At 41.4% G+C, this 18,394-nt stretch overlaps 2 protein-coding genes across 20 annotated transcripts in view; one reads left to right on the forward strand and one right to left on the reverse strand.

The window, feature by feature from the left end:
- LOC116648530 (cytochrome c oxidase assembly factor 1 homolog) overlaps window positions 1-11,288 on the forward strand; it is a 131,120-nt gene extending 119,832 nt beyond the window's left edge. For 16 of the 19 annotated variants that reach the window (XM_032430549.1, XM_032430553.1, XM_032430562.1 and 13 more), the window contains one exon: window positions 559-5,567. In XM_032430549.1, coding sequence (XP_032286440.1) covers window positions 559-658 — 100 coding nt within the window. In that variant the 3' untranslated portion in view covers window positions 659-5,567. Of the gene's footprint in view, window positions 1-558; window positions 5,568-9,088 lie in introns of those variants that run through there. The other 3 variants (XR_004302537.1, XR_004302538.1, XM_032430563.1) reach the window with 3 other exon arrangements.
- A 5,128-nt stretch (window positions 11,289-16,416) lies between these two features.
- Window positions 16,417-18,394, reverse strand: part of STK17A (serine/threonine kinase 17a) — a 40,568-nt gene continuing 38,590 nt past the window's right edge. The window contains exon 7 of the mRNA XM_032430497.1: window positions 16,417-17,982. Within this exon, the coding sequence (XP_032286388.1) occupies window positions 17,658-17,982 (325 nt within the window). The 3' untranslated portion in view covers window positions 16,417-17,657. The remainder of the gene's footprint in view (window positions 17,983-18,394) is intronic.

An 18,394-nucleotide genomic window follows, 5' to 3' on the forward strand; every position in this document is an offset into this window, starting at 1 on the left:
TTCATCACATTCTTTATATAAGATCTCCACCCCAGTAATTGGCTTTTCTTGTCTGGTTGCCAACAGCTACATTCACTCACTTCCCCCTCGGGAGGCCTCTCTCAGAGATGCTTGCTCTTTAGCCAAGATGCGTTTTAATTCCCCCGGCCCAGGCGGCGCCCAGGCGGCCCCCAGGCAACCCCCACCTGCTTCCCCCTGGGCTCGTTGACCCCTGAGCCTGGGATTAATGAAGTTGCTGGCTGAGTTCCAGCCAGGAATCGGAGGTGGATGTGAATTAGGAAATGGGGGATAAGCTGCGCCGTCTCTTTCGTGGTGCCCCTTCCATTCTCCTGTCATTCATTCTTTGTTAAACTTGCCGTGACAGTGACGCTGGTGAAACAGTGAGAGGCCCTATTACAATGTTAAAACCTTCTGTGAACGTAGCTCCAATATACAATAGTGTTGAAGACTTTTAAGACATTATTCAAAAAACGACTGCTGTTTTTTTTCTTTTTCCCCTGACCATGTCTTTTGCCTTGGTGTATGTGAGTAGAGACACTATTTTCTGGTTTCTCTCAGGTGGCACCTTCAGGAGGTCTTCTTAAAGCTTGAGGATGGTCAGCAGATTCCCGTGTTCAAGCTCAGTGGGAACACTGGTCATGAAGTAAAAAAGGAGTAAAGAGGATCAGAAAGACTCCGCTTGCTGCAAACACGGCCCTTACCTCATCGCCACGTGCTCTCCGTGCCTGGGAGCCAGGTGTCCAGCCGCAGGCGTGATTGGATGCTCTGGCATATGGTAGTTTCGGTATAATTCTAATTTGACCACAACTACTGTGGGTTTTTTTTTTATCAGAAATGAAAATATTACTATAAATTTATAAAGATTTAATTGATAGTTCACTGTCTAAAAACCAAGTACAGAATAAAAGGAATTGGTAAGATATTTGTTAATTTTTGCTAGTTCTCATCTTTCCTTTTTCCTCCCCCCTCCCCCCTCCCCAGAGTTTTCAGTTCCATTCGTGAGAAGACCCAAGACTTACTAGCACTGAGAGGTCTCTAATTGTTAACATTAGAATGCCCTGCCCTGAATTCTTGTTGCTAAGTAGCTTGTGAACATTCTCAATCCCTTGGGAATATTTATTTTTTTTTGCTTCACTGTCGTTTTATCTTCTTATTTCTGTTCTAGTCACCAACTGTCTGCCTGATGGAAGGTTTGCAAAATAACTGCTTTAATCCAAACATTTTGGAAGCTTAAAATATTCATATGTGTACATAGCACATGCAAAACTAACTTAGGAGTGGTAGCTGAAAGCTACAGGTCCTTATCCTTCTGTTTTGCAGACAACCCCATATTCGAGAAGCACACCTTTAGGTTTTACCTGTTTTTAGGGAACAGTATTATGAAGTCAAAGATCTTCCTTCCCTCTGAGCACCGCAGCTGATGAAAACCAGAAATCTGATACCTTTGCTTTGAAAAGGCCAGTTTCACCCCTTAATGTGGTTATAATTGCCTACAATAAAGGACATTCATGAGCTCTTTTCCTACATCTTAATATTCTTTGGAGGGAAGCCTTTTAGAAAATACTGAGCTTAAACATGCTGGAAGAGCATGAGGCCTTTAATCGTTGGAAGTTATTTCTATTCTGGAGCTTGTTTCTTTGAAAACATACGTTCTTTGAATAGAGTTTAGAGCAAAAAGTGAGTCTTCCCTGAGAGCACTTTTGCCCCGTGTTTGTTGATAAACACAAGTCTGTACGATCTTTTAAAGTAAATGGTAACATTGTACACACAGTTTGCGCTGCTTTATTCTTTAAAAGTTACTGTTTATTGTGTATGTGTCAGTTTATGTATTGCTTCATATCGGATTGTTCTCCAACTTTTACTTCCTTACAGTGTTTGCTTGGTTTTCTTCATGCTGTTGCCAAATCATAGAAAACCAGGGCCTGAGTGGGCCATGTGCTCTGAAGTCAGAGCAAGTGACAGTTTTTGTTTGTGTAGAGTTTGAATTAATTAAGAGACTTTAATCTGACAGGAAATAGTATTAGATCATGAAAAGATCCTTGACTTCTATTTGGAAGCCACCATCTTGGGTGCTTTTTCCAGTTAAGTTTACTTCCTTGTATGTAATTACTACTTTCTGGTATGATTGTGGGACAGGCCGGAACTTGGGTCGTTGCAGTAGACAGACCTGGTCTTTCCTTGCTCTGAGCATAGCAATGATGTGTATTTGCAGCCCGCTGCTTCCTGTGTATCCAGGAATCACTGTGACTCAGCCATCGACTCCCATTAACTACCTTGAGGTCATCTCGTAATCCACACGGTCGTCAGAGGGAAGAGCAACTCTTCCCCATAAGCAGTTTGAGCAAGGGCCCCTGGCATACCCTCTGATAGGCATGACAGCCCAGGGACTGGAGAAGGGGCTTCACAAGAATTATAAGAATTGTAAAAACCGGGGAGGAGAGAGCACAGCCAACAATGGTAGCATGACTCCCCCGTGCCTTTCCCCTGCAAGATGTGGCATGCTCTCTCCCCTGGAAGTTGCTTAGCAGCTGGCGTGCTGAGTGGGTGGGGAGGGACTGGAGAGTCACAGACTATTAGGATACTGTGGCAAAAGAGTTTCAAGCAGTGGTGCTGAAATGGAGAAGCGTGTGTTACTGTTGAGGAGGAAATCTAGGAGTCTGATGGGCCTTGAGATCTGAGACTTCAGACAAGTGCGAAGAGCCAACACAAGAAAAGGCCTCAGCGGGAGAAGGGTGAGCTGTGCCCCAGAAATAAGATACCCAGTTTGGCCAGGGTATAGGTTAGCTGAAGACATAGTAGGAAAGCCCTGGAAAGGTAAGTTGGCCGTGGCATGTGCCAGCGTTAGCATTTTGCATGTGGCTTGTGGCCATCATAGATTTCGGAGTAAGCATAGGCTTCTACAGTTCATGAAGGTTTAAGAGACCATGATGAATGTGTCATGACAGGGCCGGTAGGACTACCAATAAATCACACATTTTACTGTCAGTTACTCCATTGTTCGAGAATTGGCTTCCTCCTCCATCTCTTCCCTTCAACCATCCCCAATCCGGGGATTTAATAATACCTGATAAGACAAGGTCTTACTACTCCCGGTTTTGGTAAAGTTGCTTACAGCAGAGGTGAAGCTGAAATAAATTACATGTACATGAAACCTCCCGAACTTGACAAATAGTGGTCTCTGGTCTCTGGCCCAGTGGAAAGGTCAAGGGAATGCTCAGTAGGCAGCAGCTCGAGGGTTTTCTGGAGGCAGCCAGCCTTAGGCCACTTGACTCTTTGGTGTTTTCAGTTAGTCTGTATGAAAAATATGACTAAATACTTACCAAGTGCCTGGCTTACAAGTGAGGCGATGTTTACACTGCTCGTCGGGATGCTTGGGCAAAAGCTGCTGGTCCACATGGGAGGCCTGATGACCGCAGGGGTCAAGGAGGTGGCGGAAGGATGTTGGGAAAACCCCCAGTCCCCACCCACAGGATTCTCGCCTCCTTAGTAACCTGCTCATGGTCCAGGCTTGTCTTTTGGCCAACTTCAGCAGAGTCGTTCAGTTGAAAGTACTGTCAGGAACATGTACAGAAAAACTGGCATTTTACAATCCCGGGTAGAATAGTGGGAGATGAGAAAACAGGCCTATCAGACAAGGGTATGTATCACAGATCACATGCACTATTTTAAATGTCTCGTATCACTAAATAATAAGCCTTTGAGGCAGAAATTATTTTTCCTCCACCATATAATACTTAGCTTTTAAATTTAGCTACCACATTAGTGTGAGTCACCTTGCAGTCTTAAGTAATTATTACTTCCAAGTTAGTTTTATAAAGTGAGAAACTATAGACCAATCTCTCCCATGAATGTTGTTGCAAAATTCAAAGTTTTAGCAAACTGAGTCCAGTGACATATAGTAAGTGGTCTGTTGTATTATTTTCCACAAAATATTGTGGTGCCTGTCCCTTTGCAGTGCCCTCCTCTATGAGAAGATTATATATCCCTGCCTTGAACTTAGGTGTCACCCTGTGGCTTGTTTTGGCCAATGAATTTGTGAGTGGAAGTGACAGGCAAGACTTGTGAGTAGAAGCTTTAAGTGCCAGCCCTTGGTTCCCCATGTCCTCTTTTCTCTCTTCCCTAAAATCAGTAATGTTCTGGACTGTAGCTACTCCAGGGGCTTAGGTAAAAGAGCTTACAGCTGACGCACAGTGAGACAGGCAGCATGAACGAGAAATAACCATCATAAGCCCCTAAAATCAGGGGCCATTTTTGCATCAGCTTAATCTAGCCTATTGTAATTGTTAACATTGACTAAGAGAGATTTATTTCAGGAATGCAAGATGGTCAATACATTAATAGAGCTAAGGAGGAAAATTACGATACTTTTATAGATACGGAAAGGCACTCACATAGTAAAAACAATTAAATGAGAATCGAGAGTTCCTCTCGCAGAGGGGAGTGCATGCACATACGCGTATTCCCCAAAGCCAGCATCTTACTCAATTGGAAAACAACCAGAGGTTTTTTCCATTCAAGTCAGAAACAAGATAAGGATACACCGTTACCCACTATTATTTAACATTGTGTTGTATCCAATGTAGTTGTTAGGCAAAAAATAAATGAAAAAAGCAAGAGGCCTAAAAACTAGGAAGAGTAAAGCAGGTGCTGTTTTTGTAGATGAGATGATTATGTATCTGCAAAACCCAAAAGAATCTGTGGAAAACTACAGAGTATTTAGTAGAGGATGTAAGATTAATATATAGAAACAATCTTCTTCACATATACAAATAATAACCAGTTAGAAGAAATAATGGAGATCAGACCCTATCTTTGGTAGCAAAAACCAAATTATTTAGGAAAAAAACTTAGCAAGAAATCTGCCAAATTTACATGAGAAGTGCTAAAACACTACTGACAGATACAAAAGTACAACTGGACAGGTGGAAAGACCTACCACATTCATGGATAGCAAGGTTCTTCATCAGAAAGATGCCAGTCCTCTCGGAGTAAAATTTAATGTGATACCGATAAAAATAACATTAGGGATTTTTTAAAGTTAGATAAGCTAATTAGTTGTAAACGCATTAGGAAGAATAAGCAAGGTAGCCAGGAAATCCCTGCAAAGAGCAAGAGCAAGGAGGGAGGGCTTGTCTTGTCAGACAAAACATACTTAGAAATGAATAATGCCGTACTGACACATGAAGAGACGGTGCGGTCCAAGTGCACATGGAAACCTGGTTATGATAATAGGTAGCATCCAAGTCAGGGGAGGAGTGGAAGACATCTGAAAAATGATGATAGCTGATAGCTAGATGCAAAAGATAAAAACCTGATCGCTATGCAAAAAGATAGCCTCAGATCCGTTGTTCACCATACAAATTCCAATTAGATCAAAGATCTAAATGTAAAAATGAAACCATCTAGATACTAGCAAAAATATAGGTAACTCTTAGAACCTGGAAGTAGAGAAACTTTTCCAACCATGAGTCACCATCTACAGGTGATAAGGGAAATTAATAAACTTGACTATATAAAAAACAGATTTCTGCATGTCTAGAAATAACAAAACAAAAAGCAAGTGATAAACTGGGGGAAATATTTACATTTTTTTAAAAGATGTATTTATTTGAGAGAGGGAGAGTGGGGGTGGTTAGGGGCAGAAGGAGAGGGAGAGAGAATCTCAAGCAGACTCCCCGGCAAGCACGGACCCTGAAACGGGGCTCCATCCTGCGACCCCACGTGACCTGAGGGGAAACCAAGAGCCAGACACTCAACCAACTGAGCCACCCAGGTGCCCCAATATTTACAATTTAAATCACAAAAGTTAATATCCCTAATTTGTAAAGAGCAAAAGTAGAGAAAAACAGTAACCCAGTAGAAAAAGGAGCAAAGGATACTAATGAATTCACAGAAGAGAAACAAGTGAATTTTAAACATATTAAAAAAAAAATGCTCAACCTCATTCTTAAAAAGAATGCAAATTAAAACTAATGATATCATTTTTCTTCGAGCAAATTGGCAATAATCCCTAAGTTTGAGAACCTACTTTCTTGAAAGGCTGTGAGGAAACAGGCTCTCTTAAATGGCTGGTGGGAACACAGTGATACGAGTCCTGTGGAGGGGAGCCTGACAATATCTAGAAAAACGTTACGTACCTTCACCATTCGACCCACCAGTCCCCTTTCTGAGACCGTATGCTAAAACGAAGCTGGCAAAAATACAAAATGCTATTTACATACTATTATTTAATGAATACGATTTGTAATAGCAAAAAACTATAGCGACAAATCTAACCAAATATAACCAGAATATCCACCAACAAACTTTGAAACCTCTGATACTTTCACATGATTGAGTATATATGTATATGCATATTGTAAATGTGTGTTTATGTTTACATTAGCTTCTACTTTAAAAGAAACAGTGGAGGGGCGGCTTTTTTTTTCTTTTTTAAAGATTTTATTTATTTAACAGAGAGAGACACAGAGAGAGGGAACAGAAGCAGGGGGAGTGGGAGAGGGAGAAGCAGGCTTCCCGCTGAGCAGGGAGCCCGATGCGGGGCTCGATCCCAGGACCCTGGGATCATGACCTGAGCCGAAGGCAGACGCTTAACGACTGAGCCACCCAGGCGCCCCTCAAGTGACTTTTAAGACACGTCTGACTCAGCATCCTTGGTGGGATATATTGTAATGGCAAAAAGTAATCCCAAGAAATCTTCAATTGCGTTCAGTGGGCTAGTGTTAGCACACATGCATGGGTACATTTTATTCACACACACACACACACACACACACACACTTGAGCCTTCTTCCTTTCCACATCTGTAACTTCCATCTCCAGCAGAAAGAAACTGGGCTCTCATTATCCTGGTATGTATTTACTAATTTGCTCAAGTCTAGAGCACACAAAGGGAGTTCCAGAATTGCTAACTTTAAAAAGCAAAAAAAACCCCCTACTAACGACAGAGTTTCACTTTTCTTTTTTTACATTTATAAAGGTAAATTTTACAGTGAGATGTACACATCTTAAAGTGTACAATTCCATGGATTTTTACAAATGCTTGCACTCATGTAATCCATATTCTGTGAAACAGTGATCATTTCCATCACCTGGGAAAAGTCCCTTGGGCTCCCCTCTAGTCAATTTCCTGCTTCTGCTGTGACCCCAGAGAAAGCCATGTATTGATTTTTTCACATAAATTTATTTTTGGTGCTTGAGATTTGCTTTAAAATACCCCAGTCATCAATGAATCTAGATTACAAAATTGTGATTGTTGAATGTTATTGGTTGATGAGTACATAGGGCTTTATTTTACCGTTTTTTCTATTTTTATGAATTTTTGAAATTGTCAATTTTTATGTTAAGTAGTATTTCAGTGTTTGTTCAGGGGTAGTCTCCGTTCCTGAATATTAAGGCCACTAAAACTCTATGCTCTTTCATGAATGCTTACCATAAACCATGAGTTTTCAAAGTAAGTGATAAATTAGGTATCAGAACATCTCAGGCAAAACACCTTTCTTCTCCCCAGTATCCACTGTCCCTCCCTACTTTTCTCATAAAGCAAGTGATTTCATCTAAGTCAGGGTGGACATTATGGCAGGGATTTGCTTTAATATGGTGTTTATACAAAATATTAGAGACATTAGATCAGCAAGATTTACTCTTAACAGCTCAAAGGAAGGGGCTTTTAATATTGACCATTTCATTTCTAGTATACTAAAACCAAACTACTGTCCCAAAAGTCTACACTTGTTTACCAAAGAATCCCTTATCAAGCTGGGGGGCAGATTTTTTACATAGGGCAGTTTTTTAGGTCCCAATTTCAGTGGGATGATTTAAATGGAGATAAGAAACAACATAATCAAGGATACTTTAAAAGGAAACATCTAAGAGAATTATCCCACTCTGAAAAGATAACTTAAAGGCCGTGAGCATCTCAAAGGGAAAGACAGTGTTGTTTGCTGCTTCTATTAAACATGGGGGATAAGCAAGACAGCTAAGTTCATCGCAAAATTAAAACTGTTAAAACTTCCCTCAGTCCCTAGAAAAGGAACTTGGAAGCAAAGTAGAGTGAAGTACTTGATTGAAATTTTAATATTAAAGATGATCCTATTGTGTTGGGTTTCTTTATCTAGAAACACAAAGAACTCACTGTGTAGAAAACGAAGCAAAAGCTGAAAGCTTTGGGAGCACATCAAGGGTTCTGTATTCGGGACGCATGTTCCGAGGCAGTCCAGGGGCCTTGCTCTGGAAAGCCCTAGTTATTTAAGACCTCACATGGGGCCTGGTGGGAAAGTCTTGTAGGATGGTTGTTAGAAACTTGTGTTGGTTTTGTTTAACCAGCAAAAAAAAGCATTTTTAAAAAGTGAAATCACTTAATTTCTGTTCCATTGCTGTATTGGTTGGCATAAAAGTTACATTACTTGCATTCTAAACCATTCCCCACATGAAACTAGAAACTTAAGTGTCTTCCTTGAAAAAGATTCATGAAGTTTTCACTATGTAATATTAAGAAGCTGAAAGAAGGAAAATCTCGGATTTGTCTATTGCCATCCAACTGGGAAAAAAATAATGTGCTCTTTTCTATAATACATTTAATGCACTTTTTGCTAATTTATATCTCATTTGTGTGGTCCTCATTGATTTAGTTTTTATAGCCCAGTTAGCATCTTTCTTTGCCATTGTACTGATTCTACTAGCAAACCACCTCCCAAATTCTCCCATTTTGCAAATGTAAATGTTGACTATACAAGAGCATGGTGGCGTCAGGATCAGCACAGACTGATCTCAAGCACTATGAAACATCTGTTCTACTGGTGGTAGTCGGGGAATTATGGCTTTATGAGAAAGTTGCTTTTGTTGAGTGCAAGAGTTAGCAGATGAGAAGACAAGACTTAATTCCTAGTCCTGGTCCTGACATTGACTTTAGTATCTCGTGGGCTCTATATTTGCCCAAGTAAAGACCACCATTGCAAATTTAGCTGAGAGAAAGAAATAATTACAGTATTATAACCATCACTGTAAATTTTAGCCAAAGATCTTCTTGTGTAACTTTAAAAATTTAGAGATTTTTAAAACCTTGATTTTACTTTCCTCTTGCTTTAAGGTATGACCTTCCAAGATCCGTGTCATTCAGAGCTGCAGCAGTTTGAGCACTCCTTTACTCCCGCTGCTACTGCATCCTATAGTTACGGGTACGGGAAGGGGCTCCAGGATGTGTCCTCAGCTGTGTGCCTCAACTCAAAGGCTCGTCTGTGTTAAACGATACTTAAATACCGCTTCCATTTTATAGACTAGGTGTAAACAAAGCCACTTTCTAGGACATTTTCAGAAAATTCATTATTCAAAACAAAGTCGGAGGGACAAGATGGAGTACATATGCTTCTCCTTGGGGTTCTTCCCACTAAGTACAGCTAAAAGCCCTGGACACATATAAAAATAAGACAATTCTGAAAGATGAAGAGAAGCATGCAGATTGGCTAAGAACCTTGGGAATAACACAGTAGTGGGTTCCCTGGGGTTGGTTGTTGTTTTGGTGGTGGTGGTGGTGGTGGTGGGTTTTTGTTTTTGCCTACAAATCTCAGGATGTGAGTAGAATGAGCCACCCAGAAATACCAATGGGAGCAGACAACAAAAGCCAAAAGCCAGCTCTCTCAAGCCAAAGGACCAGAAAAGGCAAAGAACTATAAAGGCAAAGAACTTTTAGACAGTAATTGCCCAATTCTAGCCAAACACCATGGAAAAAACCATGGCTTCGGTGCCACCCTGTCAGCAAAGGCCATGTGGAGAGCCTAGACTTCCTCCCTTGCCTGGCTGTAATGTGGTCTCCCCGACCCGGGCCCCTGTTGGGCTGGGGTACAGAAGATCTAGTGGGGAGTTGGGACTTTCACTCCTGCCCCATGGAGTCAGTGGAGGCCACATGGGGAGCCTACACTTTTACCCCCCCAAAAGGAATAAGCCCTTGCACCCCCATGGTATCAGTTAAGCCGTGTTCTCCAGGAAGAAGCAGTAACGCGGCCCCCTATCCCCTGCCTGGTGTCAAAGGAGGCTAAGTGGTGAGCCTGAACCTTCACCTCCACCTGGCAGTAGTGAGGCAATAGAAGTGTCGCCACTTGGCCCCCCTGTGTGATGCCAGAGACGACGGTCTGCTAGAACAGATTGAAATAAGGTCCAGGGTCTCACCCAGATGTCCAGTACAAAAAGTCCAACTGTCATACCAAGAATGAGGAAAATCTCACCCTGAATGAGAAGAGAGAACAGATACCAACACGGAGATGACAGAGATGTTGGAATTACCAGCAAGGATATTAAAGCAGCCATCAAGACATTTTAAAAAAACCTTCAAAGAAAAATTATGAACGTGCTTGAAACATGAAAAAAGTCTCAGCAAAGGAATGGAAGAATCAAATGGCAATTTGAGAGCTGAAAAATAAAAATCTCACTGGATGGGCTGAACAGCAGAGTGGAGGAAAAGAATCAGGGACTCAAAGATAAAATGGAAATGACCCAATATGAATAGAGACAACAGCCCAAAAGTAGTACTTGTGGGTCTGTAACAAAAAGATCTAACATTCATGTCATCAGAGTCCCAGAAAGAGGAGAGAAGGTAGAGCTAAAGAAGTATTTTAAAAAAATAATGGCTGAAAAGTTTCCAAATTGGCAAAAGGCATAAACCTATCTATGCAAGAAGCAAAGTGAACCCCAAACAGCATAAACCCAAAGAAATCTAGGAAAAGACAATCTTCTGAAAACTAAAGACGACAAGGCTTGAAAACGGCAACACAGAAACAACATCTTACCAATAAGGGAAAGGTAATTCAGATCATAGATTTCTTCTAGGGAAACCATGGAGGCCAGTGAAATGAACAAAAGTTTTCAAGTGCTTTAAGAACTGTCTATTCTGAATACATCTGGTGAAATTATCCTTCAGGAATAAAAGGGAAATGAAGACATCCTCACATTACGGCAAACTAAGATTGTGGTTTAAACAGACCTACCCTGAAAGGACAAAAGGAAGTTCTTAAAACAAAATGAGTATTTAAAAAAAGAAAAAAAAAGTCTTGGAACATCAAGGAGGAACAATGAAAAGAGCAAAAAATATGGGTAAAAATAATAGACTTTCCTTCTCCTGAATTTTCTGAATTGTTTGATGGCAGAAACAAAATGTGTAACATTGTCTGATGTAATACTTTACTCAAACTGGAAAAATGTTGACCTCACTGATCTTTGTGATAAAACAGTTCTGTATTTTTTTTTTTTAAGATTTTATTTATTTGAGAGAGGGAGACAGCATGAGAGCGAGTGTGTGTGAGCATGAGAGGGGGAGGGGCAGAGGGAGAGGCAGACCCCCCACTGAGCAGGGAGCCCGATGCGGGGCTCCGTCCCAGGACTGTGGGATCATGACCTGAGCCGAAGGCAGACGCCTAACTGACTGAGCCCCCCAGGCGCCCCGTAACAGTTCTGCATCTTAATTGTGATGGTGGTTACGGGAATCTACACACGATAAAATGGCACAGAACCAGACACACACATTGTACCACTGTCAACTTCCCGGTTTTGATACTGTATTATAGTTACCTGAGATATACTCTACTATCTTTCCAAGTCCCTGTGTCACCAGCTAGAGACCCCGAGACCTGGCCTTCACTGCCCACTTGTACCTTTACTGCCCACAGCTTGTACCTACTAGCGTTTGCCTTACATCTCTGCCCAAGTTCTTCTTTCCAGCTTTCCCCTTAACTCACGCAAATGAAACCCGGGAGCACCCCCCAGGTGATGGGGGCTGCCTGGACGTAATCTCCGACCTGCCCTGACCTCCCAGACTATTTGAGCTAAACCTGGCTCGTACCTGTGCAGATGGACCGTGCAGTGACCTCTGGAATGACCTATTACCTTTACCTCATTATAATACTAAAATCTCCTTCCAAGGAGAAGACTCAGCCTCGTTTACATAACATACGGTGTATGTGTAGGCATGTTTCCTTAAGGCACACGCACGACCTTGTGCCCGCCTCTACGTAGGGTGACAAGGCTTCCCTATCTAAGTATTCGTCCTAACCCTAGCCCACAAGAACCCATTCACCCTCTCTTGGGGAAGTCATGGCTTTGGAAGCCATTCTCCATGTTCTCCTTAGTTGCTCCAAATAAAGGTTTCTTTGTGTGACAACTCAACCTGGGACAGGTTCTGACTCACCACGGGGTGAACTCCTGTTGGTTCAGTGACACCTGAAAATATGTAAGTATTTCAAAATAAAAACTTTTTAGAGGTGTAGGATAAGGACATTGAACATGCTGCTTTGAAAGGGGCAGGGATGAGGTCATAATCCTCCCATCCTGAATAATTTCCAGCTCTCAGAGGATTAAACATATATCTATCTTCTCAGATATCTTCATTTATTTTTCTACTAGGTACATTTCTGTCACAATTTATTAGAAAGCTGGTTATTTTAATAATGGAGATAACTAAAGAGATACTAACTGTAGTGAAAACCCATCATAGTGTATTGAAATTAAGAGTATTCTTATGTAAAAAATCGTTATAATACTGCTAATGTATTTAGTAAAAATAGTGTACTTTTAGTAAATAAAACCTATATCTTAATAAAATGTATGAGAAGGAATGGAACCAAAGTTGTGAGATTATTCTGCCGTGTAACATAAACTCCCCAAAGGACTGTATCAGTATCGGTTTTAAAAAGGAAATATCGCGTGTTTCAACTATGTTTAGGTGACAACAGCCCGGGGTCGGCAGACGGTTTCTGTAAAGGGCCCATGAGTAGCTGCTGTGGGCTGCGTAGGTCGTGAGGTCTCCGTCGCAACGACTCCACCCTGCAGTTGGTCTGAAAGTAGCCACAGCCAAAGAGCAGCGAATGGGCACGGCTGTGTTCCCGTAAACTGCAAGGAACGAACAGGCAACGAGGACCACGGTACGCTCACCTCCGCACTGGCTAATCCCAGGCGACTCATCCTCCGGTTCTTTAAAGAAAACTATCCAAAGCCAAGTGACACAAAAATAATTGTTAAAAATTGTTGTTAGGGACATGAACTAAAACCTAGCCAAAGGCAGAATCCACTGAGGTGAAAGCCCTTCACTAAAGTCAGGAAGGCTCAGGGATTCTAGCCTTGGTTCTGCTTGTAGCTGGAACATTTGGGGCAAATCACATGCTTCCTGAGACCCCATTACCTCATCTCTTTCAAAAAAATTTTTTAAGTAATTTCTAACATTGGTCTGACTAAGCACAATGAGCTAAAAATGACCGTTGGAAGATTAAGTATCAGCCTCCCCTCTCCTGAAAAGAGAGTATCCAAAACAGTAGCATCCAGCAACAAAGCGCAGGGATAAAATTAACAGGATGTGCCAGATCTCTACGTTACAATATATAAAACGATGCTGGGAAAAAATGAAGTAAATGGAAACACTATGTTCATAGATTTGGAAGACTCTGTTAAAATGTTAAATTCATCTACAGATTTAAGAAATCTCAAGTCAAAATCCCATGAGGCTTTTTTAGGGAGTAATTTTGGTAGAAATTGCCAAGCCAGGCGCCTGGGTGGCTCAGTTGGTTAAGCGTCTGCCTTCGGTTCAGGTCATGATCCCGGGGTTCTGGGATCGAGTCCCGCATCGGGCTCCCTGCTCAGCAGGAAGTCTGTTTCTCCCTCTCCCTTTGTGCGCTCTCTCTCTAGTAAATAAAATCTTAAAAAAAAAAAAAAAAATCGGCAAGCCAATTCGAAAATTTACCTCGAAATGCAAAGGACCTAGAATAAACAGCAATCTTGAAAAAGAAGGAATTGGAAGTCCTGTTTTACGTCACATCAAGGCAAAGCTCTGACAAACGTATAAGCAAACAGATTAATGGAACAGAAGAATGTCCAGAAGTAGGTCCACAGAAATGACTGTACATAAAAACAGCAAAATAATTTAATGGGGAAAGGAAAATCTGACGAATGGTCCTGGAACAACTGAATATTCTTATGGAAAACAGATACTTGGCCCCTTCCTAACCTCCCCCAGGCAAACAGTAATTCACACTGGATCACTAGCATAAAAGCTAAAACTAGAAGGTTAAAAAAAGAAAAAAAGATATCTTCGTGACTTGGGGTAGGTAAGGACTTCTTAAAAGAAGATACAGAAAGCAAAAACTGATAAATTGAACTTCACCAAAATGAAAACCACCTTCTGCTCAAAAGGCACTATGGAGAAAATAGATAAGCCAGAGTGGGAGAAAATACTTAATACATAAATCTGACAGAGGACTTTTATCCAGACTATATAAAGGACTATCAAAAGAATGGTTCAACCAGCACACGAGGGAGCGTTCCTCGTTAGTCAGCAGGGAAATGCAGGTTAAGCCAGCGCACGCCCACGAGAGCGGCTACCATGAATCGGACGGCCAGGCGGACTCCGGCATTGCTGGCAGAGATGGAAGATGGTGCAGTCACTTAGGAAAACCACTGGGGGGTTTCTCACAAACTTCGGTACACATCTATCCCATTATGACCCAGCATTCTACTCACTGAATCTGAGAGAAGTGACAGTGTGTCCACAAAAATTCTTGGACAAGAGTATCTAAAGCAGCTTTATTCACAACAGCCCAAACCCGAAACAGCCCAGGGCTCCTCGGACAGACACGGACACATAAACTGCTATGTGCAGAGTACAGCCCTGCAATAAAAAGGCACAAACTACCCACAGAAGCCCCAACGTGGGTGAGTCTCAAAAGGATCATGCTGAGGACAAGGCAAACTCTAACAACGGAGCCGAGTTAACAGGGCGCGTGCACCCGCCCGACGCCGTCCAGTGTGGATGTAGGTCTGCACGTTTCCCTCTCTGCAAATTATATCCCCGCCTCTCACAACAAAAACAGTAGTTGGAGATTAAGGCTCCTGAGGTTAAGATGAAGGTTATTAACCTAGTTTTTAAATTCTGCAACTAAATGAAGGTACTATGTGGTAAAGGACCTTGAACAATTTTGACTATTTTTAGTTTCATCAATCCAATTTAAATTCTTACAAGTGTGTGTGAGTTTAAAACGTATTTAGGATTAGTTTGTTAATACCCTGGCCGAAGACCTTTCCCCCTACGTAAAACGGTCTGCGTTGGTGCCAAGATCGATCGTGCTAATCGTGGACTGAGCTACCATACACCAGGCGTTACGTTACGTTACTAGGACTGTAACTCAACCTTTATAACGTCCTCTCTATTCAATTTTCTTCCCAACTGAGGTCACTTGTAAAAGTTTAGGAGTTTGCGGTATCTCTTAATTAGCACCCGACCTTCCCCTGTAACTACAAGGGTGTGGCGTTTTCTCCTACTTTTCACGTGAAAACAACAAAACATTAAAACACCATTTCCCAACTGACTAAAACCACTAATACACTTTGCATATTTCATAAACTTCTCATCAGGTTAAAATACGACAATGTTGAATTTTATTATTATTGAACATGGGCTTATAAATTCTATGAGCAAATTCGATAATACTGGTTTGGGTCTTTGTAAACTTGTTAAAAGAAAACATGACCAGCATTAGGTAAGTACAGGGCTACTGGGTAAGTCATTACTGGAAAGACTTTATTTGGCCCAATTTTGTGAAGGCTCTTCATGCTCTGCTTACATCATCTGAGTCAGAAGATGTCCGTAGACCTTTACAGGCGCTTACAAAAGCCGCTCAAGAGAAGCAGCGCACCACAGACGGCAAAGTGGCCAGCTACGAGAAAAGAGGTCTTTTTTTTTTTTAAACAAATACAGCAACTATATTAAAGGTATTTATTTTGAATGTAATATAAAATGGCTTACAAAAAAATCTAAATGTTATCTAAATGATTCTGATTTTAAAATGCGACAAATCTATCGAGTGTGAAAATGTGTCACTCGATAGTGGGTATTTTTTTTTCTCACCCCCCCCTCCTATTTTTGCCAGAGAGATGTTTACAAAAAGGTGCCTAAACTTGTGTTTTACCTCTTCCAAGACTTACCTGAGGCTTAACATAGTGGTCCTGGGTTTTTCACAGAAAACCCTGCCATTGTGGCAGAACTTCCTCTTCTTCCGTCTACAGCTTGGTTAGAAATGCTGGTTTCCGAGAAACTGTACAAATGAAGCGAACTGAGTGAGCAAACAGTGCGAGCTCATGTTTGGAGCTGCCTCATCACTTCAGCTGATGGTGTGTGCACACCGTCGGGGCTCCAACACCCGCAGGGCAGGGCTGGGGCTGACTGCAGACCAGGGGGGTCAGGCTCCCACACACCACGCGGCACGCGCTCTACAACAGGTGGTCGGGCTGCCCCGGTCACGACTCTTGGCACCTGAGAACTCCCGCGGCAGAGAGCATCGTGTGCGCCCCCGAGAGCCCCCGCTCGGGTGACAGACCAACTGTATTCACAAGTAGCTTAACGCCCGAGCCTAATAAAAGGTAAATAAGGACACTACTCAGACGTTTTTGTGTGAGAAGGATATTTAGTTGTTTAAGTTACACGGCATACACTTGTACATTTCCACTGTTGAACAGGAATGTATTGTTCACTGTGGGGCCTACATACAACCGAAGTGTTCCATCCTAATCAACTTAAATTCTTGTAAGTCTTCTGGGAACATGGCTGCTTCCCTGATGACAAAGTATCCAAGGTCAAATTTTTTATGAACAAAACAGTTTATAAATATTGTGGCTTTTTATAACGTTTCCCAGTATAGTCTGAGGGCACATAAACTCCACAGAAGTGGAGGCTCAACAGCTAGGACGAATATGCTCCATCTCTTACCCTACTCTGGGGGATTTTATTAACAAAAACAATGTAATAGCGTCTTTCACTGACCAAAGCAACCACCGTGTTGATCAGATCACACTGACACTTGCAAGTGACCAAAATTAGGTGACAAGCACGTGAGAAGGTGGCCCGGGTCCGTCTCCTGAGAGAGCGCAGATGGGTAAGGTGTGCTGAGGGAAACAGCTAGGTCAGCACTGGTTAACCTTGACCTTAAAACCAGAATAGTTTGAGGTGAAAAATCAACACCACTCTTATTAGTGACACTGAAGAAAAAAAAAATTAGCCAGGGCTTTTCACTGATAGGTTACAAGCATTAGGCAAAAACAAGGACAACAGAAGTCAAATCAAGTCAATATAAAGCAATAATAAAATATAAAAATAAGACATTATCAAACTCTAGTGGATGTTATTCTAGGACTCAAAATTTGGAAGATACCTAATTAAAAAGCTTACTCCCCTCAAAAAATCCAAAGTGAAAAAGTATCAATTTTAGCAAAGATATCAACATACAGATATGCAGATATAGATACACATGAATACTGCAAAATAGATTTACAAAGATGTTAATTTGGCACTTTTACTTGGATTTTTAAAGAAAGTAAATACAGGTATCTTTGCATAACAAATTCTCATTCTGGAGAAACAAGATTTAGAAACAAAAGGTTCAAACATCTCCCTTCTTAAAAAAATAACATTGACACAGATAAAACTTTACCCGTTAAAACTCCTGGTTGGCAGCTTTATAAATCTGTCTTCATATATCTAACTCCACAAGTTTGACAAAGTTATTTTAATTTCTATCAGTGATACCTGGTTTATCCACTTTCAGTACATGTACCATTTGGCCAGAAGTCCATAAATAATAATAATGGTTTCAATGTAGAAATCTTAAAGTTCTAAAGGGAAGTACTGCTCAGTAGATAAATTCTCCTGGAATTTCTTGTAGCAAAGGTTCCTCAAATTTAAATCGTTTGGAAATGGCCTTTTGCTCCATTTTCTCTTTTTCAGACTGTCTGCATTGTCCTAAAGTATATGAAGTAAATACAATTAACTCCTCTGTTACAACTGATTCCTCGGTTTCTGGTTTCTGAGTATCTGAATTAATTTCAGGCACAGAATCACCTTCTTGGAGCGCATTTGCTTCTTCTAATGCCCCTTTCACCTTGAAAGAAGGATCCTGAATACTGCTCTCTGTCAACCACGGATGTTTTAGACATTCTTCGGCTGTGGCTCGATCTCTGTAAAAAGAAACACATTTCACCCTTAAGACAAGATAGTTTAAAACTTCAATTATAGAGGCGCCTGGGTGGCTCAGTGAAGCGTCTGCCTTCGGCTCAGGTCATGATCTCAGGGTCCCGGGATGGAGCCCCTCATTGGGCTCCCTGCTCAGCGGGGAGTCTGCTCCTCCCTCTCCCTCTGCCTCTGCCCTCGACTCGTTCTCTCTCTTTCTCAAATAAATACAATCTTAAAAAAATAAAAATAAAAAATAAAACTTCAATTATAAATTAGAGCATACTGGGGGACACCTGGCTGGCTCAGTCGGGAGAGCGTGCGACTCTTGATCTCAGGGTTGAGTTTGAGCCCCATACTGGGTGTAGAGATTACTTAAAAAATAAAATATTAAAAATATGTAAGTTAGAGCATAAGGTA

This window comes from Phoca vitulina, unplaced genomic scaffold (assembly GCF_004348235.1).
Source record: "Phoca vitulina isolate PV1807 unplaced genomic scaffold, GSC_HSeal_1.0 scaffold44, whole genome shotgun sequence".
NCBI lineage: Eukaryota > Metazoa > Chordata > Mammalia > Carnivora > Phocidae > Phoca > Phoca vitulina.